Source organism: Nansenia antarctica (genome assembly GCF_963989245.1).
Source record: "Nansenia antarctica genome assembly, chromosome: 15".
Classification (NCBI taxonomy): Eukaryota; Metazoa; Chordata; class Actinopteri; order Argentiniformes; family Microstomatidae; genus Nansenia; species Nansenia antarctica.
Genome location: NC_137685.1, coordinates 30,196,869 through 30,222,084, shown reverse-complemented (window position 1 = coordinate 30,222,084; position 25,216 = coordinate 30,196,869). Strand labels below are relative to the sequence as shown.

The 25,216-nt window shown below is 50.5% G+C and overlaps 2 protein-coding genes across 2 annotated transcripts in view; one reads left to right on the top strand and one right to left on the bottom strand.

Annotated features, from left to right (window-relative positions):
* The window catches only part of slc45a1 (solute carrier family 45 member 1), a gene marked incomplete at both ends in the record, with an annotated part of 11,225 nt that extends 4,086 nt beyond the window's left edge, over nucleotides 1-7,139 (bottom strand). Inside the window, 4 exons of the mRNA XM_080545631.1 lie at nucleotides 4,753-5,597; nucleotides 5,853-6,077; nucleotides 6,388-6,480; nucleotides 6,713-7,139. Of these exons, the coding sequence (XP_080401757.1) occupies nucleotides 4,753-5,597; nucleotides 5,853-6,077; nucleotides 6,388-6,480; nucleotides 6,713-7,139 (1,590 nt within the window). The remainder of the gene's footprint in view (nucleotides 1-4,752; nucleotides 5,598-5,852; nucleotides 6,078-6,387; nucleotides 6,481-6,712) is intronic.
* A 2,227-nt stretch (nucleotides 7,140-9,366) lies between these two features.
* prxl2b (peroxiredoxin like 2B) lies at nucleotides 9,367-23,791 on the top strand (the record flags this gene model as incomplete). The annotated part of the gene is made up of 7 exons (XM_080545451.1): nucleotides 9,367-9,435; nucleotides 10,252-10,456; nucleotides 11,457-11,508; nucleotides 12,274-12,337; nucleotides 12,942-13,017; nucleotides 18,226-18,344; nucleotides 23,765-23,791. 7 exons carry the CDS (start codon nucleotides 9,367-9,369, stop codon nucleotides 23,789-23,791), a joined length of 612 nt encoding a protein of 203 aa, XP_080401577.1.
* Nucleotides 23,792-25,216: the final 1,425 nt, after the last annotated feature.

The following is a 25,216-nucleotide window of genomic DNA, read 5'->3' as shown; positions in this document are numbered from 1 at the left end:
TCTGCTTCTCCTCCTTCTCCAGGGCGCGGATGTGCTCCTCGAAGCAGAGCAGAGCGTCTTCCTGGTTCATGGTCTCCAGCGCCTCGTACGCAGCGAAGAAGGGGTCGTCCAGCAGGTACTGCTGGGCCTCGGACCAGGTGGTGCAGTGGGTGACGTTGGCCATGTTGTCCAGAATGCTCGTCAGCGCCTCACAGTTCCTCTTCCTGAGCTGCTTGGCTTGTTCCTTCTCCTTCTTAGCCTGGTAGGCCTTAAACACTTGCTTCTTATCACTCAGCTTGGGCAGGGCGCTGTAGCGTGGGTCGTTGATGATCATTCTCATGGTTTGCTCCCATGACGCGTCGGATGAACCACCATCCTCCTCCAGAAGCTCTTTGAAGGCCTGCTTGGCCTCCTCTTCTGGGTTCCACTTTACTCTCTTCTTCGCCAACTTCGGCCTTTCCTCCTTGGAGGCGTCTACAATACTGGCTGAGACTTTCATGGCTGACGTGTACTCGACGGAGTTGACGGGTGCGTCAATGCTGACCTCGGCCACGTGAGGGTGCATGGCCACCTGCAGGTGTTCCTCGGCAACAGCTGTTGCCGCCATGGCACGGTAGCGCCACCACCGGGACTCCTTAGTCTGGGAGTTGTAGTAGTAAGGCTTCCCATCCAGAGACTTATGCTCTGTCCACAGAGACTTCTTCCTCGGTTGGTCATCCTGTGGTGAACCATTTGTGGTACTAACTGTTCCAGGTGCACTGGCAGCAATAGATTCCACTCCAGGCGGTCCGGTTGGTTGGTTTGCTTCTTCGGTTCGGACATGGAGGGATGACGTAGCTCTCCCGTCCCTCTCTCTCCACTCGGTAGCGCCTTGGAGGGCCCACCCAAGCGCAGTCTTAACAGCCATCGGGCAGCCTCGTGGTCCTCTCAGCGGAGGACGGAGCGACACGATCAGTTCAGCGTTGTCCGAGCCGATGAGAAGGGTTGGCTCCGCTCCTTCTATCGGATGTAGGTCTACTCCCCGTAGGTGGGGATATCTTGCGCGTAACCTCTCCAGGGGGTAGTCGTAGCGGGAGAGCGCTAGCTGGTCGGCGGTGAAGACATTCTGAAGCCGATGTCTATCCGACGGCCTCCCCGCCGGGGAGATAGAGAAGTTGATTCTCGCCCCGGTGACCTCTTTAAGGTCGCGACGTATCGTGCGCAGAGTCAGCTTCTCCGCAGTCCCTTGGAGCCCCAACTGGCGCACTGCCCCCTGGAGAAGGATGGTCCGTTCCGACCCGTCGTCTAGAACGGCGTACGTGTCGTACACAGCGTTGTTGTGGTGAAGTCGGACCTTCACCACCTTCAGTAGAACCTTGGAGCCGCTGCTCTGTGGCGAGTCTAGGTAGTAGACAGGGGTTTCCTCTTCCGGTGCGCGACCGGACCTAGGGCTTCTGTTGCCCTCCGTGGACCTGGCGAGGGAGACCTCGTGTAGGATGTGGAGGTGAACCTCCTCACAGCGGTTGCACTTCCTCCTCAAGGTGCAGTTCTTCGCCAGATGGTCGCGCCCACAGTTCCAGCACCTCTGGTTCTTCTCGAGCCACCTCTGCTTGGCCTCGGTACTCAGGTTGTTGAAGTCACTGCACTCATTGAGCCAGTGCTCGCTGGTGCAGTACGGACATGGCGGTGGACCTCTCCGTCCCTTTGGAGGGGGTTGAGAGGAATCCTTTCCCTCAGGTCGGGTGGTCCTCTCTCTCCGAGGCTCCTCCTCCGTGTGCAGCACTCCTACTGGGCGTCCTCTGTTCGAGCTCGGCCCGTCCCAGCGGTCTCCCTTCTCCCTCTCCTTCTTCGGCTCAGCGTAACCCATGGCGTCTACGTTGGTGTCATGCACTTCCTCCAGTAGGAACTCCGCGAAGGCAGCCATGCTCAGACCCAACTTCCCGGGGTGACGAACGCGCTGCTGTCGCCGGAACCTCTCCTGCCGGAAGCGTGGGATCTTGCGGAGCAGCCGCTCTACGTTGGAGGTGCTGTTGATCTCGCTGGCGCCAGCTGGGCCCTGCGTCTTCAGCATCCCAACCAAGGTGTGCACGCGGAGCGCGAAGTCATCCAGCGCCCGGTCATCCTTGATGGGGGCCTGCTGTTCGAGGGCTTGCAGTTCAGCAAGGGCGTGGTTCCAGGGACGACCGTAGCGGGCATCCAAGTCAGCGAGCGCTCTGGTGTAAGGTGTCGGTGCGGAGGCATGGGCCAGTACCATGTTGTGGGCTCTGGGGTTCCTCACATGCTGAAGGAGAATCGCATATTTGTAGGACTCTGAGCAGGAGTTGTCCAAGAGCGTGTCTAGGCAGATGCGTAGCTCCACATACTGGCTCCTGTCCTCGTCCTTGAAGAAGGGGAACTTGGGTCCCTCCACCTGGGGGAACATCCTGTAGTGGATCATCGGTGCTGGAGTGACGGTCTGGGTGTCCGGCCTGCATGCATTTTGGTGCACTGGAGGACCTAGGGGTGTGCTACGCTCTTGGGGGATGACTCCCCCCCCGGGCAGCGACGCTGGCTCCCTCTGGGCCGCGTAGCGGTCGGGTCCCTGGTCCTCTTCCTTCCAGGTGGTCAGCTGGGCCTGTAGTTGGACAGTCCTGGCGGGGGTCATGGAGCCATCGGCGGGGGGTTCAGGAGATGGCACTCGAGAGGGCCGTGCGGATGATACTCTGGAGCTACAGGCCGACGGAGTTCTGCTGATGCACACGTCGCGCATGGTCTGCATCATTTCCTCCATCTTCTCTGCGTGCAGTTGCTCTCTCGCCATCTGCCTCTCCGCCGCGCGTTCCGCCCCCTCCATCTGGAGGCGCTCGCGCTCGTACTGGATGCGTTCCCGTTCTAGCGCCTCCTGGCGCTGGAGGCATTCACGTTCTAGCGCCTCCTGGCGCTGTCTCTCCGTCTGGAGGCGGTCGCGCTCCATCTGGAAGCGTTCACGTTCTAGCGCCTCCTGGCGCTGTCTCTCCGCCGCGCGTTCACGTTCTAGCGCCTCCTGGCGCTGTCTCTCCGCCGCGCGTTCACGTTCTAGCGCCTCCTGGCGCTGTCTCTCCGCCGCGCGTTCCGCTCCGTTCATCTGGAGGCGTTCGCGTTCTAGCGCCTCCTGGCGCTGGAGGCGTTCACGCTCGAACTGGAGTCGTTCCCGCTCTAACGCCGTCTCGGCCTGTTGGCGCTCCCGCTCTAACGCCATCTCGGCCTGTTGGCGCATATATTCGGACAGCGCGGCACCACTCCCTCTGGAGTGCAGGCTATCCGCCCCAGAGGCAGAACTGCCCACGGAAGCCCTGGACCGGTAGGAAGCCACTGAGCGGCAGGAGCTAGGTCTCGAGCGCGCCGTACTGGGAGGCAAATCGTTAAGGCTGAGGCCCTCCCTCTTCCGCCCGCAGGCGCTGTCGGACCGGGCCTCTCCTTCCTGTTCTTCCGTTTCCACGGCAAAACCCTGCGGTTCTGCCATCTCATCCTCAGGCTGGTGCTCTTTGAGGGCTGTCTCAGTGCTAGCCACCTGCTCGCCGGCGGACACCTCGGCCTCTCCGACCACTGTATCCCGTGGAGTGCGCTCCTCGCTACCACTCAGTGAGCTTTCAAGCTCAAGCTCATACTCCTGTAACCTCGGAGGCAACCGCGGGACTCTCTGTGGTCGTGGCTCTGGCTCAGGGGGCGGAGAAGGGGGGGTAACTGTCTGGTCTGGTTGGCTGCGCTCAGCCATGCTATCACTACACTACCAATCCGGCTCGAAGGACCAATTGTAACCAGGGAGTAGCTGAAAAGGACTGTATACTTTTAGGAAAGGGCTGGTTATCTAACTAAGGGAGCTAAATAGGCAGTATAAGAGGATACAGGCAGGGGGCGACAGCAAACCGTTAGACTAGCAGTTAAGGTCGTTAGCATTAGCAAGGGAACTAGCATTAGCATTAGCCTTCAAACAACTAGCATTAGCATTAGCGCTACAAACAACTAGCATTAGCATTAGCGCTACAAACAACTAGCATTAGCATTGAAGCTACAAACAACTAACACACGGTATTACAGATGAACAACACATTTATTACACGACGGTTGTATACATCCCCATATATACATTCCCACCCTGCCGGCCACACACACTCTCAATCACTCACTGACAGTCTCTGGCCTGAACAGGCCTATAGTCCAGTGGCGTGGTGCGCGTCGAGGCCTGGTTGACTGGCATGTGCGTCGACGAAGTGGTCCGCGTTGAAGCTCCGCTGGAGTCTGTGTTTGCTCGTGGAGACGACGATTAATGTCCAGCTGGCGTCCCGCTTGGTCCCACGGTGAACAGCCGGCCGCTGGCAAGACGGTCCAACGGGAACACAACCAACAGGCTACAGTGGCTCACTCAAGAATCGCTTTTCCTGGCGTCTTCAGTTGCTGCACGGTGTGCTCGCTGCTGGATCCGCCATCTTAGATCGGCTTCGTTGCTTCTCTCGTTCTAGTTCTCTCTCGTTCGGCTTCTCTACACACACTCTGACTGACTCCGCCCTTCCGTCTCTTATATACCACCACCGAACGTAGCATCCGGGTCACAGACACACCCCGGATACTACGTCATCAAACATATGCATAAAACATTACAAGAATAATACATATACTTCACGAAACGTATATAATTGTATAGAAAATAACAAAGGAAATACTAGGGGCAAAAATAGGGCTGGTTTGGGGAAACTAAACTGGCACTAAACTGTGGGCCTTCACAACAGAGAGACTTATGGGTAACAGAGAGAATTATGGGTAGACTCCGGGGCTGACCTGCTGGCTGAAGGTCACTGTTCTCCTGCGGCCGTTCTCCATCACAGTAGTCGACATGGGTTCTTCTATCAGTGCAAGGCTCTGAGGGCGCTTCAGGATCCCCACCGATGCTCTCCGGAGGGACCCTGGCCCTGACTGAGGCCCAGCCTCGGCCTGGGACGCTGCTCCTCCGGCCTGGGACCCCCCTGCGGGCTGGGACCCTTCCCCAGACTGGGGCCCTGCCCCTGGCTGAGATCCCTGGGGAGGTGGGCTGTCCCCTGGAGGTAGGGGCCTGGCTGCAGAGTCAGGGTTAAGAGACTGCGGCGTCTGTTGTCCCGTGTAGCAGTCGATGAGAACACTGTCTATGTAGGAAGTCCCCAAGGAGGAGGCAAAGTCGTTGATGCCCGTGAGAGAGTTGTCCCGACTGATAAAGCTGCCGTATTTGGGGGTGAGGGGGGAGAGGGGAGAGATGGGACTGCTGAGGCCGGCACAGAGGCGAGCGTTGGCACTACAGGAGTGACCCATAGGGTCCGGATGAGTGGGGTGGGGGTTGGAGAAGCGGTAGCTGTACAGCCCCTCCCCCTCTTCCTCCTCCTCCAGGCCCAGCCCTGCTCCCCCGGGAGGGACAGGGGGGGACGGGGGGAGGGGGAGGCTGGGGCTCTTCAGGAGGCTTTTGGGGGTCTTCTGAGGCTGCGTTTTTGGCAAGGGACGCTCTGGGATGCTGGTGAGGGTCATCGCTGTGGCCGCCACCAAGGTGATACTAGTGAACATGTAGATGACGCGGAGCTGACCTCCCATTGACCTCCCGAACTCGGTGTGGTCCCAGTTGATTCCACCCACAATGTAACCAAACCCACCGCCCAGTCCTGCAGGAATAAGAAGATATCATTAGAGAACTGATAACAACAACAACAACAACAACAACAACAACAACAACGACGACAACAACAACAACAACAACAACAACAACAACTATATAAATCATATTTATGATTGCTAAATGCTATGACTCTCAAGCATCTAAGACATGCATTATTATTTTATTCAACAATACTCAGTAGGGTATGTACCTAATGTATCTAATTAACTAGTAATTAACTAGTAATGTACTAGTTATTAACCTGCTAGTAGCGCGTGGATGTTGAGCCCGCGATCCTGGTCCTCTGGGCTGCATACGTCCATCATGTAGGCGTGGCTGGGGTTATCGGCCGAGTCCGCACTGAAGTCCATCAGAACTACTCCGCAAATGGTCAGTATGATACCCCACTTGTGATTGGCTGCTGTGTCTGCCACCGCTCCTCCTATGTCCCGCCCATTCAGCACCAGTGTCAAACCGAGCAGGGCTCCTACCAACGTAAACCAGAGGAAGAGGCTTGATCACTACAGTATGACAATAGTCATATTCAAAAACTGAAACCCAGCCGTTGCAGAAAGGGTGAGAAGGATTCACCTACATAGAGCGTGAATCAGAGGAGCCAGGTGGAGGTAGACATCGGAGGATGGGGGTAATGTAATGCATGGAACGGAATCAGGAACAGCATCAAACACGTGTGTGCTTGGTGGTTTGATACCATTCCTCATTCCGTTCCATGCATTACAATGAGCCCGTCCTCCGAGTCCTGCCTCCCCCAGCCTCCCCTGGTGCGCCTCCCTCACCTATAGCCAGGGCCAGGATGAAGGGCCTCCTCCTTCCGAAGCGTGACGTACAGCGGTCGCTCCAAGCCCCTAGAAGAGGCTGGACGAGGAATCCTTGAAGCCAAAAGAGAGAAAGTAAAGGTGTTTAGAGGGCATTCAAACGGGACAATGCAAGTGGTAACAACATGATTATGGGTCTGGAACTATTCAAATCGTTTGGATATGTTTAAGGAAATGCGATTCCTTTTTGTTCTATTCATTTTTAGGGGCATTTTCTCTTTCTGTTTCACTTCATCTTAATCTTTAATCTTAAACTTCGTCCCTTAAACTTTCTCCAGTCCATTACCCAGTATGGGGCTGATGAACCACACCAGGCTGTAGAACTGATCGGGCAGGCCCATCTGGAGCAGCACCGGGGTGACGTAGGCCGTCTCCATGGCGTAGCTGAACTCGATGCCGAACAGGACGCAGCCGTTGCAGAGCAGCTCCGGGAAGGAGCGCCGGGGGGGCAGCACGCTGAGGTCCAGCTGGTCCAGGGGGCACGGGGTGTTGGGCGGCGGGGGAGGGGAGGGTCGGATCAGCTTCCGCCGCTTCGGGTGTCTTTGGAAGTTGTTGGCGCGGTGACTCAGGTGGCGCGTGGTGGAGGAGGGGAAGCTGACGGTCTTGGGCAGGGAGTTCCTCCAGAGGCCGTCCTGAGAGGCGCCGCCCGACGCCCTCCCGCCCGGGCTGGCCAGGAGGGGGTCGCTGGGGGTGCCCATTCCTGGAGACGACATCACTCTGGGCCCGGTTTACTCTGCAGACACTGGGAAGGTTCCTCGTTTTATTGAATCAAAAATGCACATTACAATTTCATGAGGGATTGCAGTAACATAATGAGGGGACAGACATTCAACTGAGGTAGCATTTATAAACTATACAGCATTGCAAACACTATGTAGGCTACAGTGGCCTGTTCGTTTACATAGTGGCCCTCATTACAATTTAGAGGACATTCAAGATCACTGCGGGCTCACATGCTTATAACGGGACGGTATAACGGACAAGGCGAATGAAGGTAACCGGGACTGCCCTTCCCGGAGAGAACGGGTGACATCCAATGCGCATGTAAGGTAGTGAGGTGCGCAGAGCCCATGTGCTCCATCCAGCGGGACGGTCTGCGGCATCTCTCTCACGGAGGCTGTTTCCATTTTAATTTTTCATGGATGAAATGTGCTCACGCATCTAGCAGATCGGATGGGAGCGACTGGTATACGCGTTTAGCCTATTCTCTAAAAAGATATTCGGATATTCAAAATAAAAATATTGATGCGTAATTATCTAGCCTTCTGTTGTTGTGAGACGCCTTGGGGAGATTAAAGACATCCCCGCATGCCTGTGATTGTGCCGATCGGCGTGTTTAGATATGTATTTAATTTAATAATTTTTAATAATATTTCGCTATAATCACCATCGATGATGTGCTCAGTGACTCAGTGACATGCCATTTTTTGTTTCCAAGGTGAAGATTATTATACAATCGCATTAATCTGCTCTCAGACAGGACATGGCGTGCAAATTGAAACATTATTAAAATTAAAATTACCTTTTCCGGGTATCTGGTCATGTATTGCGGCGTCTACCATAGTTATGCTTTGATTATTATGGACGTTGGATTTAAAGATTCACGTTTTTTTCTTTTGATGTAGTCATCCCACTGCCTTATCCTCCGTCCCTTCTCCTTCCCTCTCCCCCCTCCCCTCGCCTGTCCCTCCCTGGTCTCACCCATGACGTCACGACCCCCCCCCTCTCCCTCTCTCCCCCCTCCCCTCCCCTCCCTCTCTCCCTCTCCCCCCTCCCCCCCTCCCTCTCCCCCCTCCCTCCCTCTCCCCTCTCCCCCTCTCTCCCTCTCCCCCCTCCCCTCCCTCTCTCCCTCTCCCCCCTCCCTCCCCTCCCTCTCTCCCTCTCCCCCCCCCTCCCTCCCTCTCCCCCTCTCCCCCCTCCCCTCCCTCTCTCCCTCTCCCCCCTCCCCCTCCCTCCCTCTCTCCCTCTCCCCCTCCCCTCCCTCTCCCCCCTCCCTCCCTCCCTCTCCCCTCTCCCTCTCTCCCTCCTCCCTCCCTCTCCCCCCTCTCTCCCTCCCTCCCTCTCCCCCCTCTCCCCCCTCTCTCCCCTCTCCTCGCCTGTCCCTCCCTCTCCCCCCTCTCTCCCTCTCTCCCTCTCCCCTCGCCTGTCCCTCCCTGGTCTCACGCGTGACGTCACGACACCCCACCCCTGCACCCCTGCAGCATCAGCACCATTCTCTCTCAGTCGCAGATATGAACATCATCAGTGATGGCAGATATGAACATCATCAGTGATGGCAGATATGAACATCATCAGTGATGGCATCAATGTCCGCAGACGCTTTATTATTCAATCATAATAACACTGACCCAGAGCTATGTAGTCAGATAAACATGTATCTCATGTAAGCTGAAACATGCTGAGACTGAAATGGATCAGTTTAATTATTATTATTATTTGCTGTTGGTTGGCTGTGCTTGTTTTAAAACGTTGGACAAAGGTCCTTCTGGGTGGAGAAGTGGGTTACATCACCTGGGAGCATGCTTTAACCCTTGTTCCCAACACCTGCCGCACCCTGGTGTTGAAAGCTTATGCAAGCTTATGCAATTTGCAAGTTTGGTGCTTAATAAATATAGGCACACTACGTAAAGGCACTGAGGACGATAGGAAATGGAATTCTAGGTATGCGTGAGTTACAGCTAATAACTCAAATGCACTCAGATTATGTGGATTCGATCACGCACGTGCTCAAAATTATTGTATAAATAAAGAATAAAACCCGCCCCAAAGTTGTAAAAGATCTGTTTCATGATTGGTTATCGCAATGTCAGGTCAATTATTATTGGATGTTAGGCATTCTAGTGGGCGTGGTCATAGAAGCGTGAGGGCGTCTTCACTTCAGACAGTTGATATAATGAGTTTTTCCTCGTGACTTTAGCCTTGTCAACACATTTTGCGGAAATGGCGAATATTGATATTGATCTAGTAAAAGTTGGAGCAGATTTGTTGAAGAGCGCCGTTTCTGGAGAGGTATGTCCATGTGCAATGTGCACAACCACCTGAGTCGTTTTCGGGACAGTTTTGTTGAGGATGTCTTGCAATTGCCTGTTTATAATGTATCTAGCACGAGTCATCAGAGCTATTTATATAGTTCTATATTATTATTTAGATTTCATTATAGTGTCTGTGGTTTGTTGCTGAATGGGGCGCTTTCTGACAGCCCTGGGGGGTATTCCATCAACATCGCTAAAAGAAAATCCAGGTTTAGTCTGACAAGTCTCGCGAGAGTTCCTAAAAATATCCAGGCATATTCTGATAAGTCTCGCGAGAAGTTATCAAAAATAAGCCAGGATTTTCCTTTAGCGACGTTGATAGAATACCCCCCTGGTAGTGATCTGCTGAGTTGTGCAGTGTTGCTCTCCCTAAACAGCTGTACTTGCTGTGCTTTCTAATTCTCCTCCCTATGCTCCCAGCAGGCTGCAGCACCTAAACGACTCATCTAATGATTTTCCTTCGCAAAACATGCTGAGATGTCTAAGCCAGCATTACCTCTTAATTGCATAGAGTGTGTAATTTGCACTCCCCAGTAGGTGCGGGACATAATGAGCAAACTGCGCCTCACCCAGGGAGTGTTTGAATGAAACACAATGGGTGCACAAAATGTGCCTTAATGTAAGATTTCTCAATGGGAGGGTTAGGGTTGATTGAATTGAATCTGGCCTAGACATAGTCCATCTGTGCACCTCCTCCTCTCCTGTGTGTAGGTGCAGCCACCTGTCTGTGTTTTCTACTTCTGCACCTCAGAGTTGACTGAGATCTCTTTGATCCTGTGTTTCTGTGTTTCAGAGTGTGGAGCTCCGGTCTCTGTGGCGCGACCGGCCGGTGGTCCTCTTCTTCCTGCGTCGGTTTGGCTGTCAGGTGTGCAGGTGGATGGCCTCAGAGGTCAGTAAGTTGGAGGCGGACCTGACAGCGAACGGCGTGGCGCTGGTGGGCATCGGACCAGAGGAGACGGGACTGAAGGAGTTCAGAGAAGGAGGGTTCTTTAAAGGAGGTGAGCGCCATCACGTCATGCTCTGATCTGCTCCAGAGAAAGGGCCTCCCTCCCTCCAGCAATCTGGTGACTAGTGAGTTGGACTGGTGATCAGAAGATCATGAGTTCAAATCCCACTTGGGAACACCACCACTAGTGTGCCCTTAATTAAGGCACTTAGCCCTAAATGACTCCAGGGAGACTGTCCCTGTAATCTCTAATTGTAAGTGGCTTTGGATAAAAGCGTCTGCTAATTGGTTGAAATGTAAATGTAATGTAAATGGTGACCAGACCAGACGCTCAGTGTCTCTTATGACAGTTGGGTCCCAATTTAGACCAATAAATGTTAAAAATATATATATATGCATAAGTCCAGGTTTATTTTAGCAAACATAATTTCATCATCTCTGTTTCTTCGAAAATCTTGTGTCATGACAACATGATAATTTTGTTTAACGTTAGACTCAAGGAGAGCTTCGTCAGCCTTACACAACGTTTGTTTTGCAACCCCTCCGTAAGAGAGCTACAAGAGAGGACGTGTCACTGGGAACCATGGTTACAGTATGTAACCTAGCGCTGTAACAGGAAGAGCCTAACAGGAAGAGCTTATTGGAACTCGTTAACCAACCATCTGTTTTAGTCAGGGGAGGCTGGTGGAGGTAGAGTTCTGAGGACTGCATGCATTACAATGAGCCTGTCTTCTGATTTCTACCTCCACCAGTCACCACTGTACAGATGCACTTAAATGCCCTACCTTTAGATGTCAGAATGATGGGAGTTTTATTTTATATACAGTGCATTCAGAAAGTATTCAGACCCCTTCACCTTTTCCACGTTTTGTTGTGTTATAGCCTCGATTTAAAATGGATTAAATTAAAAGAATTCGCTATCAAACCACACGCAATACCCCAGAAGTGAAAACAAGTTAAATGTAATGTATTATGTAAATGTATTACAAATGATTGAAATACATGCACTGTCACTGTGTGTATCGTAATCCTCATGACTTCTTCTGTCGCAGAACTTTACATTGACGAGAAAAAGCAGTGCTACAAGCATTTGGGCTTCAAAAGGTGAGCTGGGTCTGCTTCAGTCTACTTCAGTCTACTTCCTGGGAGACTGGCGGTCTATAGAGGGATCACACTGTCCAGACGTGCAGCCATCAAAGTATTGTCATTGTTATCATAGTATTGTCATTTTCATTGTCATAGCCATAGTCTCCCAAGGTGGGGGGGGGGGGGATACGGAGAGTCATAGACAAGTGTGTGTGTGTGTGGGGGGGGGGTCCAAGAGAGGTCCTCGGAGATGTGGACCCCCAGAAGCTGGGAACACGCTTCACCTCCATCCTGTTGATGTAGATTTTGCATAACAAAATCTGACTTTGAATGAAACGCAGGATAAACCGAAAACCGCCACGGTTCACTAGTGTATTGAACCGTGGAAGGCGAACCGTTGCACCCCTAGTGCATACATACTGTATGCCCATGTCGGTATGGGTTCGAATCCGGCCCATGCTCTGCTGACATGCCCTCTTCTCCTTACTTTCCTGTCTATCCTCACTATCTCTCTCCAATAAAATGAAAAATATGAGTGGGACTGCCCACTCTTTAAAAAAAGAAAGGCAAATACTGCCTAGCCTTCAGATGTAGCCTAAGGGTGACAGATTCAAACCTCTCTCGTGTGAGAGGTGAGCTGTGTGTTGTTATGCTTGATCAGTGAATCTATTGGCCGAGGACACCCACCCTAACCCTGACCCTACATTTCATTGTCTTAGTACTTGTACTCTGTCAATGACAATAAAGTTGAATCTAACCTGAGTCTGACCTCGTCTCTGCCAGGTACAACGCTCTGACTGTGGTTCCTGCAGCACTGGGGAAGAAAATACGAGACGTCTCTGCAAAGGTATTTGTGAATCGCCCCCTCTGTCCTATCACATTGTGCATACGTGGCATACAGCCGTAAGTGATACAGTGAAAAGCTTTTTGAATCTAACAGGAGGAGCAGATCGAACGGCAGCCATTCTGACCGCCATCTTGATTCAGGACCATCATCGTGGTCAACACCTGAACAGAGTTCCAATTCAATCCATATTTCTTCGCTCAGGCCGTCTAATATTTTACAGATCTGTTTCGGTGCTGTTACTGTACATAGCCTAGCTGACATCTGTCTGCTCTAAGGACGCCACAGCCCTAGAGGAGGGGTGAGGGGGTTAGAGAGATTTGGCGGCTGCGGCTCAGGAGGTCGAGCGGGGCGTCTAATGATCGCAAGGTCGGCGGTTCGATCCCCGGCTCCTCCTGTCCACATGTCGAGGTGTCCTTGGGCAAGACACTGAACCCCAAATTGCTCCCAATGAGCTTGCATGGTAGCTTGCCGCCTTTGGTGTGTGAATGTGTGTGTGAATGGGTGAATGAGAGGCCGTTGTAAAGTGGTTTGGAATAAGGCGATATATAAGTGCAGTCCATTTAGAAGACTGAGCGGTGTTGTGTTGTTTGTGCTCTGTCCTCAGGCCAGTGCTCAGGGCATTGAGGGAAACTTCAGTGGAGACCTCCTGCAGAGCGGAGGGATGCTCATCGTCTCCAAAGGTGAGTCCACACAAAGACACAGACAGACAGGTTGAAGTTTTACATTTTTACATTGACATTTTTGGACATTTAGCAGACGCCTTTATCCAAAGCGACTTACAACAAATGTATATGGATGAAAGCACAGGTGGGTATACCTGCTGGGCATTGCTGCCTGTCGCACCTCCGACGGTGCCAGTGGGCTGACTGCAGGGTCGTCAGCCGGGAGCCACCCTTCACTGATGTTTCGCTCCTTTAATCCCGGAACATCTCAAGGTGGTGGAGCAGTGACAGGGACGTCTCCCTGCCACTCCCTGCAGCCAGCCCTAGGATCCTCCTTTCCCCCACGCCTTGTCCTTTCTTCTGAGCCAGAGCCAGAAGCTCCCTTGTTCAGCCTCCTCCGCCAGGTCTTTGAGCGCCTTTCTCAGCTTGGATCCTGTGATCCCCAGCGACCTCAGGAGCCGCTGTGTAGATGTTCCTGTATAGCCTCTGCACCCAACTTCCACAGGATAGGTGACTGCCCTCCACCCTGCTTGCGAGCACGCAGCTGCCAAGTCTGTGTACTTTTCCTTCTTTCTCTCGAAGGCAGCCTCCATCCCCTCTTCCCATGGAACGGTCAGCTCCACCATGATGACTGTCCTCATCGGGGTAGACCAGAGTACGACATCTGGCCGAAGGGAGGTTGATGTGATCTCGTGTGGGAACTTCAGCTGTCGATCGAGGTCAGCTCTCATGTTCCACTCTCCTCCAGGAGACAGGAGGGACCACTGCTTCGTGCTGCTGCCCTGACTTTCTCCCCCTTGCCGGACAAACTGGATCCGCTGCTGTGATGTGACTGGGCTGCTCTTGTTTGATTCCAGTCTGCGTGCTTCCAGAATTTCTGCTAGTTTGCGCAGCACCCGGTCGTGCCGCCATCTGTACCGACCCTGCGTCAGTCCCGCCTTGCATCCAGAGAGGATGTGTCGCAAGTTTGGGTTGTTGGCGTTGCAGAGTTGGCAGGTCTCCTCTGTGCCGTACCAGAGGTGCAGGTTCCGGGAACTGGGAAGGGTGTCGTAGGTGGCCCTGATCGAGAAGCTCAGCCTTGCTTGGGGCAGCCTCCACATATCCTTCCATGTGATGGCTCTGTTGATCACAGCCTCCCACGTTGTCCACCTTCCTTGCTGTTGTTGGCCCACGGCTCTGATTTTGTAGCACTCCTCTTCGATCTTTACGACTTCAGAGATCACTAGATCTTTCCTTTCCTTCCTCGTTGCCTTGGACCACATCTTGGGTGCTGATCCCCATCCAAAACCAGTCCTGCCTGGCTGCAGCACCCCGACGATCTCCTGGTGTTTCAAGCGATTGATGGCCTGGTCAACTGCCTGCGTGGCATCCCACTTGCGTCCTGTGCGAACCTGGGCCTTGCTGTGTTGGACAAACGGGTCGGGTGAGTCTCTCAGCTCGAACACGAGTCTCACTTTCTCCTGTTTATAGCCCAGGCTGATGGATTTCAGTGGGAGCTTCAGTGTGGTTCTTCCAAACAGCGCTGTATTAGTGAGGCAGCGGGGAAGGCCCAGCCACTTGCGGATGTAGTTGTTGGCTTTTGCGTCCAACTTCAGCACTGTTGTTAAAGTGATGTCACACAACTTCAGGGGCCACATGAGACGTTGGTATAAGGTGAACTGGTAACACCACACCTTGAATTTCCCTGGCAGGAGGCTTTGGTCGATCTTCTTCAGGCCGTCCAAGAGCTGGGAAGTGACAGAAGAAGCCATGTGCTTGTCAGAAAGGTCAGCCATGTAAAGCCTTCCGAGGCTTCGCACAGGGTGGTCCACTAGCAGCGGGATCTTTTCGCCATCCACTGAGAAAGAGATGTTGTCATTCCGGACTCCTTTCCTGATTGAGAGACTGCGGGACTTAGTTGGTTTTATCCTCATCCGGGCCCATGTTAGGAGCTCCTCAAACCTCTTCAGAAGTCTCGCTGTGCACGCTGCTGTCTGAAGGAGTGTGGTGACATCATCCATATAGCTCCGTAGGGCTGGGAGTCGCAGACCTGACTGGGATCTGATTCCTCGGACCATCTGTCTTCCGCCGATTAGGATGATCTCAAACGCTGCTGTGAAAAGGATGGGGGAGATCGAACAACCCATCGCTATCCCTTTCTCCAGCCGGTGCCAACACGTTGAGAACTCCTGGGTTGTGTAGCATACATGGAAGTTGTTAAAGTAGGTTGCTAGTAGGCTCTGGATGCACGGTGGTATGTGGAAGAATTTGAGGGCAAAATGGATGAGCTGGTGGGGAACAGACCCATATGCATTTGCAAGGTCCAGCCAAACGACGTGCAGGTCTGATTTGCTCCGCTTCGCTGTCTGGATCTGTTCCCAGATCATAGCCGAGTGCTCCACGCAGCCAGGAAATCCTGGGACGCCTGCCTTCTGACAGCTGGTGTCGATGTAATTGTTTGCCAGGAGGTAGCTGGTCATGCGCTTTGCCATCACTGAGAAGAAGATCTTCCCCTCCACATTCAATAAGGCTATGCCTCTGAATTGGCTGATGTTATGGGAGTCTTTCTCTTTCGGGATGAAGGTAGTGACTGCTCTGCTCCATGCTGAAGGGATGGATTCTGTTTTCCAGGCAATGCCCATTAGTCTCCACAAAAGCTTCAGGGTCATTGGGCAGTTCTTGTATACCCTATAGGAGACGCCATTTGGTCCGGGTGCAGATGCAGCTCTCGCATGCTCCACCGCCTGCTTAACTTCAGACCATCTGGGGGGAGTGGTGTCAAACTGAGAAGAGGGCTCGGGTGGGAGCGGTACGTGCCCTGGGGAACCAAGGGGACTCTCCTTTTGGCTGTCACTGAGCTGGTCCTTGATGTGTTCCTCCAGCTCCTGCTCGGTGGTCTGCAGCTTCCCCGATTTCGTCTCCTCAAGCAAACCCCGGGCGTACTTGAACGGGTCCCGGAAGAAGTTCGTCCTTGCCTTTTCCTTGTTGCTTCTACGTTTCCTGATCCTTTCAGCTCGCCTCAGGTGGGTGAGTCTGGTTCTGATCTGACTCCAGAGGTTCTGCAAGCCCTCCTTCTCCTCTTCCTCAGCTCTCCTCCATGCCTTCCGCAAACGTCGCCGCTCCTTTACCAGCTGGAGGATTTCTCTCTCCCGTCTCCCGCTCTGCCTAGGAACGGTCCTCCTCTGAGGCATCTCTCTAAATCTTCCCTTGCCTTCCTCATAGATGATATGGCCGAAGATGTTCAGCTTGGACGTTGTGCTGCCTCTTAGACTGTTCTGGAGGGTGGTATGTAAGCTTTCGTCGAAGCTTCTCCATGAATCCTTGTCGCTGGCCTTTGGCCACCTGATCTTGGGTTTCCGGTCTGGCTTCTCTGGGGTTTCCTTGGTGGATTCTCTACCTGGCGTTCTGCTCTGATGCTCCTGTTGTGGGTCGTGCAGATGTGGTTGCAAATCCTGCTGGGGAGGCTGTTCTTGCTCTCTCTCACCGGATGCAATGGTGGGATCAGTAGCACTGTGGTGCTCAACCTGGCTCTGATTCCTCCTTGTCTGACCTGCTGGCGCAGTGCAAGTTTGCATCTGATAGCTGCCGCCGCATTTTGTCCTCCCCTGGTGGATCCGCAGGCCCAAGTAGGTTGTTACTTTGGACCACCCACAGCTGCATTCTCTCAGGATCCTTTGATCGTTAGTCGTTGCCGTTCCAGTCGTTACCGTGTTATCTGTCCTGATTGGTCCATCTTCCATCCCGCCTCTCGGTGGACCGCCGGGTTGTTTTTTCCTTATTTTGCTTGTAGTTAGTTTGGGGAGTCCCTGTAGCAAGGCTACAAGGACGTGTTTAAAGGGTAACTAGCCCCGCCACCCCCGGTGCAGTCTTTCCTGCCGCCAGCCAGACTTCCCTGGCAGCCCACCAGTCTTTCCTGGATGCCAACTGCTCTTTTCTCAGTAGTCACTGGCAAGCCAGATTAAATAGATGAAAGCACAGGTGGGTATACCTGCTGGGCATTGCTGCCTGTCGCACCTCCGACGGTGCCAGTGGGCTGACTGCAGGGTCGTCAGCCGGGAGCCACCCTTCACTGATGTTTCGCTCCTTTAATCCCGGAACATCTCAAGGTGGTGGAGCAGTGACAGGGACGTCTCCCTGCCACTCCCTGCAGCCAGCCCTAGGATCCTCCTTTCCCCCACGCCTTGTCCTTTCTTCTGAGCCAGAGCCAGAAGCTCCCTTGTTCAGCCTCCTCCGCCAGGTCTTTGAGCGCCTTTCTCAGCTTGGATCCTGTGATCCCCAGCGACCTCAGGAGCCGCTGTGTAGATGTTCCTGTATAGCCTCTGCACCCAACTTCCACAGGATAGGTGACTGCCCTCCACCCTGCTTGCGAGCACGCAGCTGCCAAGTCTGTGTACTTTTCCTTCTTTCTCTCGAAGGCAGCCTCCATCCCCTCTTCCCATGGAACGGTCAGCTCCACCATGATGACTGTCCTCATCGGGGTAGACCAGAGTACGACATCTGGCCGAAGGGAGGTTGATGTGATCTCGTGTGGGAACTTCAGCTGTCGATCGAGGTCAGCTCTCATGTTCCACTCTCCTCCAGGAGACAGGAGGGACCACTGCTTCGTGCTGCTGCCCTGACTTTCTCCCCCTTGCCGGACAAACTGGATCCGCTGCTGTGATGTGACTGGGCTGCTCTTGATTGATATTAGTCTAAGTAAGTGGTTAAGTTTCAACACACGTATACACAGGGCTGTCAGGGTCTCACAGTTGTCTCACATTTTTCTTTTTAATGTATGTTATTTTACCAAGTAAGTTGACTGAGAACATGTTCTCTTATGCTGCAACAAGGGGAGAAGTTGCAGGAGAGAGGCGAGGGGATGAATGAGCCAATTGAAAGCAGGGGATGATAAGGTGGCCATGACAGTAAGAGGGACAGATTTGATAACATATGCTATTTAACAAAAGGAAACACTGTTCTGTACAGTATGAGTTCATATTCTCCGTGGAGTTTTTCATACAAATCTCAATTGCATCAAATGAGTTGCATTGCCATAGACTTTCCACTAGAGGGCAATGTGGTATCACAACATTTGCCTGTGTGGCTTGTTTGAGGGAAATGGATTGAAAATGGCATATTTGTTTATCTGCAAAGCAGTTTGTAGCACTGTTTTGAAAGGTGCTGTATAAATAAAGTTGTTTATTATTATTATTATTATTATTATTATTATCTGGTGGATGTGTGTCATGTGTTTGTGTACCTGTCCAGGTGGAGAGAAGGTCCTGCTGCACTTCGTCCAGGATTCCCCTGGAGACCACGTCCCTCTGGAGGACATCTCCACGGCCCTGGGTGTCTCCGCCAGCGTCCAGGCAGGGCAGAGACCACAGGTAGGTGGGGGGAAGGACCAGGATCCCACACCAGAGAAACAGTGTTCAGGATAATCATCTGCATCTTCCTGCTTCAGTGATTCCTCTCGTCTGAAAATGCACAAGGTCTTGTCTTGCGGCTCTGAGATAAAGACACAGTCCCAATGTTGACGCTGTAGAGCGACGCTGTAACCCAGTCACACTCACCTCCGCACCAGAGAATATCTTCTTTATTTCACACACGTACGTTCTACACACGATACACATCTCTTTTCAATTTTAGATAGAGAGCCTTTATCATGACTGTATTCCCTATCCCCCATTTTCTTGATTGAACCCCTTTGCTCCTCGACAATGGTCTCTCTTACGGCTGTGAAAATACTAGGAGATCAGCGGTTTTAGAAATACTCAAACCAGCCCGTCTGGCACCAACAACCATGCCACGGTCCAAATCACTGAGATCACATTTTCATCCCATTCTGATGGTTGACGTGAACATTATCTGAAGCTGCTGGCCTGTATATCTGCAGGATTTGATGCATTGTGCTGCTGCCACATGATTGGCGGATTAGATAATTGCATGAATGAGAAGGTACAGGTGTTCACCTAATAAAGTGCTTGGTGAATATATACACACACACACACTGTATATATGCATACAGAATTATGATAGTCATATTCCTAGTAATACTGATGAATCAGTAGGACACAGTAGTTGCCTCTGCTGCCTGCCACTGTCAGAAATAACAATAAGATTATGATATATGAATCATATGATGATATATGGAGGGGTTTCCATGGGCTACAATGCAAGTTAATGGTTAATAATAAAAGTAATCAATCACAGGTCATAAAGTAGCATTTAGTTTGTCTAGTCAGTAGTTTGTCTATACTGACAGAACAGTGCATTTGTGTTAGTTCTTGTGTAATTTACCTTTGAGAGATTATAATAGAGATATCACAGAGAGCAGTGAAGGCTGGTAGAGGTAGAAATCGGAGAACAGGCTCATTGTAATGCACATAATCCAATGAGGAATAACATCAATCACACACGTTTCCAGGCCATGCATTACAATGGGCCCTTCCTCCGATTTCTACCCCCACAAGCCTCCCTTGAGAGAGATTATCATCTCCATGCGGTTGTTTATATTGCCAATGAATGCATTTGCATTGCATTGGTCCAGCCCTGCTTATCCACCCATCCATCGGCCCCCCTGGATTCAGCACAGGATGGTAGAGCAACAACACAATAGCCACAGGAAACTTCTAGAATTATAGCCTAGAAACAAATAAACAAGAGTATCAAACTGCCTGCTGGTTACCGTCTTCACATTTTAACCATTAATCCAAAGCGATTTACAATTAGAGATTACCGGGACAGTCTCCCTGAAGTAACTTAGAGCTTCTTACTCAATGTCGTAACTCAGTGCCTTTACTCAAGGGCACACTAGCGGTGGTGTGAACTCATGACTTTCTGATCACCAGGCCAGTGCAGTGTGGTGAGGTTCCTCAGAAGCCAAGGCATGTGGTGAGGCGAGCGCAGCCTCCTGACTGTTCTTCCAGCAACCAGCGGAGCCAGGGCTGCCTGGGGGTGCCAACAGAGCTGAGCATGTGGTCCCCCCCCCCCCCCCCTCAGAAGCCAAGCAGATGGTCTTCTCAGCACCCAGAGGAACAGAGCGGAGCTTATGTTGTCTCAAAAGGGTGTAAAAGAGTTTGGCTGGAAATTTGGCCTCGATGCTTTTCGTCTTTCGTCACTCCACTCAGCCGTGCCGTGTTCCCGACGGCTGTTTACCATTAGAGTCAGCCTTGTGGTGAAGTGGCGCGTTTCACAGATAACAGCCATGAAAGGATGGCCGTTTGATAATGAGGTTCAACTTCAGAGTAATGCAGTAGGAAACCACAGAGGGTCGCCACTGTCGTCAGGTCCTGGGAGTGTGGGGAATGTGACCACACAGGTCTGCCAGGGAACACACTCACAAGGCCCCCTGTATCTCTGGATCAGGCCTGGACATCCTACAGTTGTCCCTCAGGGTTGACCCCTCTGACCCCTGCCTCCTGCCCACAGTGCCCTTGGCCAGGGGGGAGTGGTGGCCTTGGCCAGGGGGTAGTGGTGGCCTTGGCCAGGGGGTAGTGGTGGCCTTGGCCAGGGGGGAGTGGTGGCCTTGGCCAGGGGGGAGTGGTGGCCTTGGCCAAGGGGTAGTGGTGGCCTTGGCCAGGGGGTAGTGGTGGCCTTGGCCAGGGGGTAGTGGTGGCCTTGGCCAGGGGGTAGTGGTGGCCTTGGCCAGGGGGTAGTGGTGGCCTTGGCCAGGGGGTAGTGGTGGCCTTGGCCAGGGGGTAGTGGTGGCCTTGGCCAGGGGGTAGTGGTGGCCTTGGCCAGGGGGGAGTGGTGGCCTTGGCCAAGGGGTAGTGGTGGCCTTGGCCAGGGGGTAGGGGTGGCCTTGGCCAGGGGGTAGTGGTGGCCTTGGGGATAGTGAGTTGGACTGGTGATCAGAAGGTCATGGGTTCCAATCCCAACTGAGAACACCACCACTAGTGTGCCCTTGAGTAAGGCACTTAGCCCGAAGTTACTCCTGGGAGACTGTCTACAGGGAGACTGTCTACAGTGAGACTGTCTAGGCTAAATGGTAAAAATGTAAATGTAAAATGGGGCCCCAGAGGATAAGAATATTGTTCCACTGTATTATTGTTTTAATAATACACTTATTAAATTATTAACTAAATACATAAATAAATTAAGGCATACGGCACTTTCTAAGCAAACGTTGCAATTTATACAAAACAAACTTGGCGGGAGAATGTGTAGTCCTCCACAGACACTGACCCATGCCTACGCACATAAACTGGAGAAATTAGCACCTGTGACTCCGATGGCAGAAGGAAGATACTTGAGAAACGCTTTGAAATTGATACTATTGTGTAAAATAAAACCCAAATATTATCTCTCACATATTATATATGAAGAGTTCCCTGGAGTGCACACAAAAATACATGATTTAGGACAATAAATACAAACAGAGATATCTGTTTTTGCACAAGAACCCCTCAAATATGTTGTACAGTTTAATCAGGAATTATATTTAATTGGATCTGTAATTATTAAACAATACTTGCACGTTATGAAATGTATTCTCGTAAATAATAAGGTGAACAGTAGGACAAGTGACATTTAAACTGATGCCGTTTTCGATGCCTCAGTCAGGCAGAGTGCACAGCTTCATATTTATATGTAGAACAATATTATTGTTGTCACATGTTGCACAGAACTGTTGTGCAGATTTGGATTTGCCTTCATTGTCGTCCTGCAGTATAGGGGAATAATAATTTGGTGCGTTTCACTGTCCATTTATAGGCAACTATGGGCGTTAAAAGGGTGGGACAAGACGCTCACTCACTTGTATACATTTTTTTGTTGATTGCGATTTATGACAACCGGCGTGGGACGTGTGTACTGTGTTATAAGTCAGAATCCTTTTGTGCAAAACCTTCCGTGTTTTGTCCGTACACAACCTTATCACGTCAATCCTACGTACAGTTTTATAAACGAGGCGCCAGAGCTATGACTGTAGGCCGTGTTCTGTTAACAGGCGATGTCACGTGCGGTTGCATGTAACGTCCGTTTCGGACACCAGGAGGCGAGAGAGGAACCGAAACGAGGAACCGAAATCTCTGTTGCAATTCGGTTCGGTAGGTACCGAATGTAAAGTAACCGGTACCATACCGGTACCGGTTTTCGGTACCCAACCCTAGTTATCAATGATGTTTTTACAATTAGAGTGTTTCAGCCAACACATAGCTGCCCTAGTTGGCTGTCAATCCTAACATTGTAGCATTCCTTACAACCTCTTAAAGGTTTAATTTCCCCCCCTTGGTCATAAATAGGTTACAGGCTCTGTGATTTCTGAGTAACCACTTTCATAGAAAGTAAGGTTGCGTTCAGGAAAAAAAAAACATCAGCATCATTACATTGTGTAACTCTATTCATTACTCTCAAACCTCAGAGTCTTATTTTCGAGCTTTTTCCTCAGGCTTAAGCCCATCAATAGACCATTGTTCTTAAATACCATATAGATCAGACCAAGACTCAGGGAGAGGCACAAAGAAGGAGAAAATAAAAACAGTGTCAGAGAAAAAACAGAACAGAGATGCTATGCCAAAGTTCACCTCCGTCGGAGGAAAAACATTTTGAATTGATTGCATAACGGCACAATGCCGTTATTGAAAACAAGATGCAGCTCTTCCCCTATTTACACTTAACTGAATACTGCCCACTGTTGTGCTGGACACTGCTTAATCTTAACACTGCCATTGCCACTTCCTCATATAGAATAGAGGGATGTAAGAGCTCTTGCTTTGATATAATAGCCGCAATAGCTACTGTACCATGCAGAGTATTATAACAGCCCATAGACTTAAGACTGGTCATGTGTATTTTGATACCAAGTCTAATGATCCTCTTTTCATTACGTTCTTGAGGTTATTGAGTGTTGAATGATTGTCTTGGCTTTTCATCATCAGTATGGAGTACCGGTACATGAACAATGTCATTCTTCTTTCAGCCCGAGGTCTATAATCTAGCTGCCCTAGTTGGCTGTCAATCCTAACGTCGTAGCATTCCTTACAAACTCCAAAGGATTTAATTTGACCTCTTGGTCAGAAATTAAAAGGTTACAGGCGCTGCATTTCTGAGTAGCCACTTTCATAGAAAATAAGGTTGCATTCAGGAAGAAAAACTCAAACAGCTACTCCCTCTTCACCCATGACTGCGTGCCTGACTGTGCATGGCTCTAACTCCATCGTCGAGTTGGCAGAGGACACCACGGTGGTAGGCCTGATCAGTAACAACGAGTCGGCCTACAGGAGGAGGTCCAGCACCTGGTGGAGTGGGGGGGCCGCAACAACCTGACCCAAAAAGACCAAGGAGCTCATTGTTGACTACAGTCAATCTGGGGGGTGGATTACAATGGACACACCCCCATCGACATCAATGGGATGGAAGTAGAGTGTGTCTCAATGTGGCTTCAAATGCGTCCTAACCCTAGTCTGGTTTCAAATGCTTCCTAACCCTAGTCTGGTTTCAAATGCTTCCTAACCCTAGTCTGGTTTCCAGATCTGTGGGTGCTTATTTTTTTAAGTTATTTTTTCTGAGTGGGGCAGTCCCACTCATATTTTTCTTTTTTATTGACAGATACAGTAGAGATTTAGACAGGAAGGATGACATGCAGGATATGTCCGCGGCCGGAATCGAACCGGGAACCCTGCGGTTACATGGTCAACGCTTAACCAGCGCCCCTAGATCTGTGGGTGGCTTCCATGCTCATGCCAGACATGCACCAGAATGGCATGACAACCATAATTCATTGCAGTTGTCTAAAGCACATGCAGATCTGCAGCCAAGACTTTCCTGTGACAGTATACTCCATGTTTCTCCCTCTCTCCTCCAGTGCAATGATGACGTGTGTACAAGATGATGACACCACGGACCCCATGACATCTCAAGTGCACTTTGGAAAGTTGACGGAGGCGGAGAGCTGGGTGCGCCCCCTGGACAGCTTGTGGCCAATCAAGACTCTACAAAGCAGCATGATTATGATTTTAAACAGTATTGTAATGAATACCACCAACTCTTTTGAATCAAATCCGTTTTTAATTCCTGATTAGGTACTTACTACATACTTCATGTTTCCAGCCTAGAAACAGCTCTCAGGTTATGAGAAGAATTACCCAACAAATGCCTACCTCAATACATGCTGTGACAGACATCCATTGGATAAGAATGTAATCATTTTTGCCAATTAGTAATTAATTATACAGACAAGTAAGATCATATTTATGAGTTATTACTTGAACTGAACTGTGTTTGAAGCTGAGTTGTATATCCCTTCAACTGACATTGTGTTCTCTTTTTAAATGAAACTGTGGTTTATTAAATTATAATAAAGATTGAATCAACATTCTATACAGTATGACTCGTTTTCTATATACAAATACATAATAACAATATATTGAAACAAACACAGCAAAGGATGCTTAGACAAGAGCATTTAATCCATTGTACTGAATACATACATGTAGCTGTTTTTACACCAAGATATAACTTTACAAATTGCATACAGCATTATATATGCAATATTGTTTTGCATTTAATCACAAAACACAGCACATGTTCAGAACATCATGAGTTTACATCTCATAAACCTTAAACATTATCAAAAGTTTCAGAATAATACACTAGTCTGAGAAATAAACCACAAGGACTTAGCTCAATAACTATGTATACTGTCATTATATGTTGATCACAATAAAAACTATTGAGAGCAGATATTTGAAACATTCCAAGTGAACAATGAATCGATAAGCGCTAATGACAGATTTCAAGTCACAAAAGTAGCTGTCATTTAGGTAATTATATAGCTGCGGATGTTTCACCTGTGAACACCAGAGGAGAAAACAGAAATATCCTATTGTTGCCAACAATGATATATATATATATTATATAACACCTTTATAGGCTTATAACATTCATTAAAAAAAGTATTTACTCCCTCCTTAACCATGGGGACTTCTGCTTTCATTGGCAACATTCCCAGAGAAACAGTCCCCATTCACAAAGCTATCGTTTTCCCTCGCAAAGGACAACAGTACAAGCCATTATGATTCATAAACAAGCAAAAAACAAGAATAAAGGCAAATAAAGCTTCAAAGGCAGATATATATGCACATTCAATAAATCTCTGTGGAGACGTAACAGTCGTGTTCAATTGACCAAGGCATCCTGAATGTTGTCAGTGACTGTCCAGCCGTCGAGCATTCAGAACATATCTGTGCGTTTGTGGTCCTCTAAAGTCTTGTTTGTTCCAATATCCCCGGCCGCCCGCCACCCTGTTTGATCATGT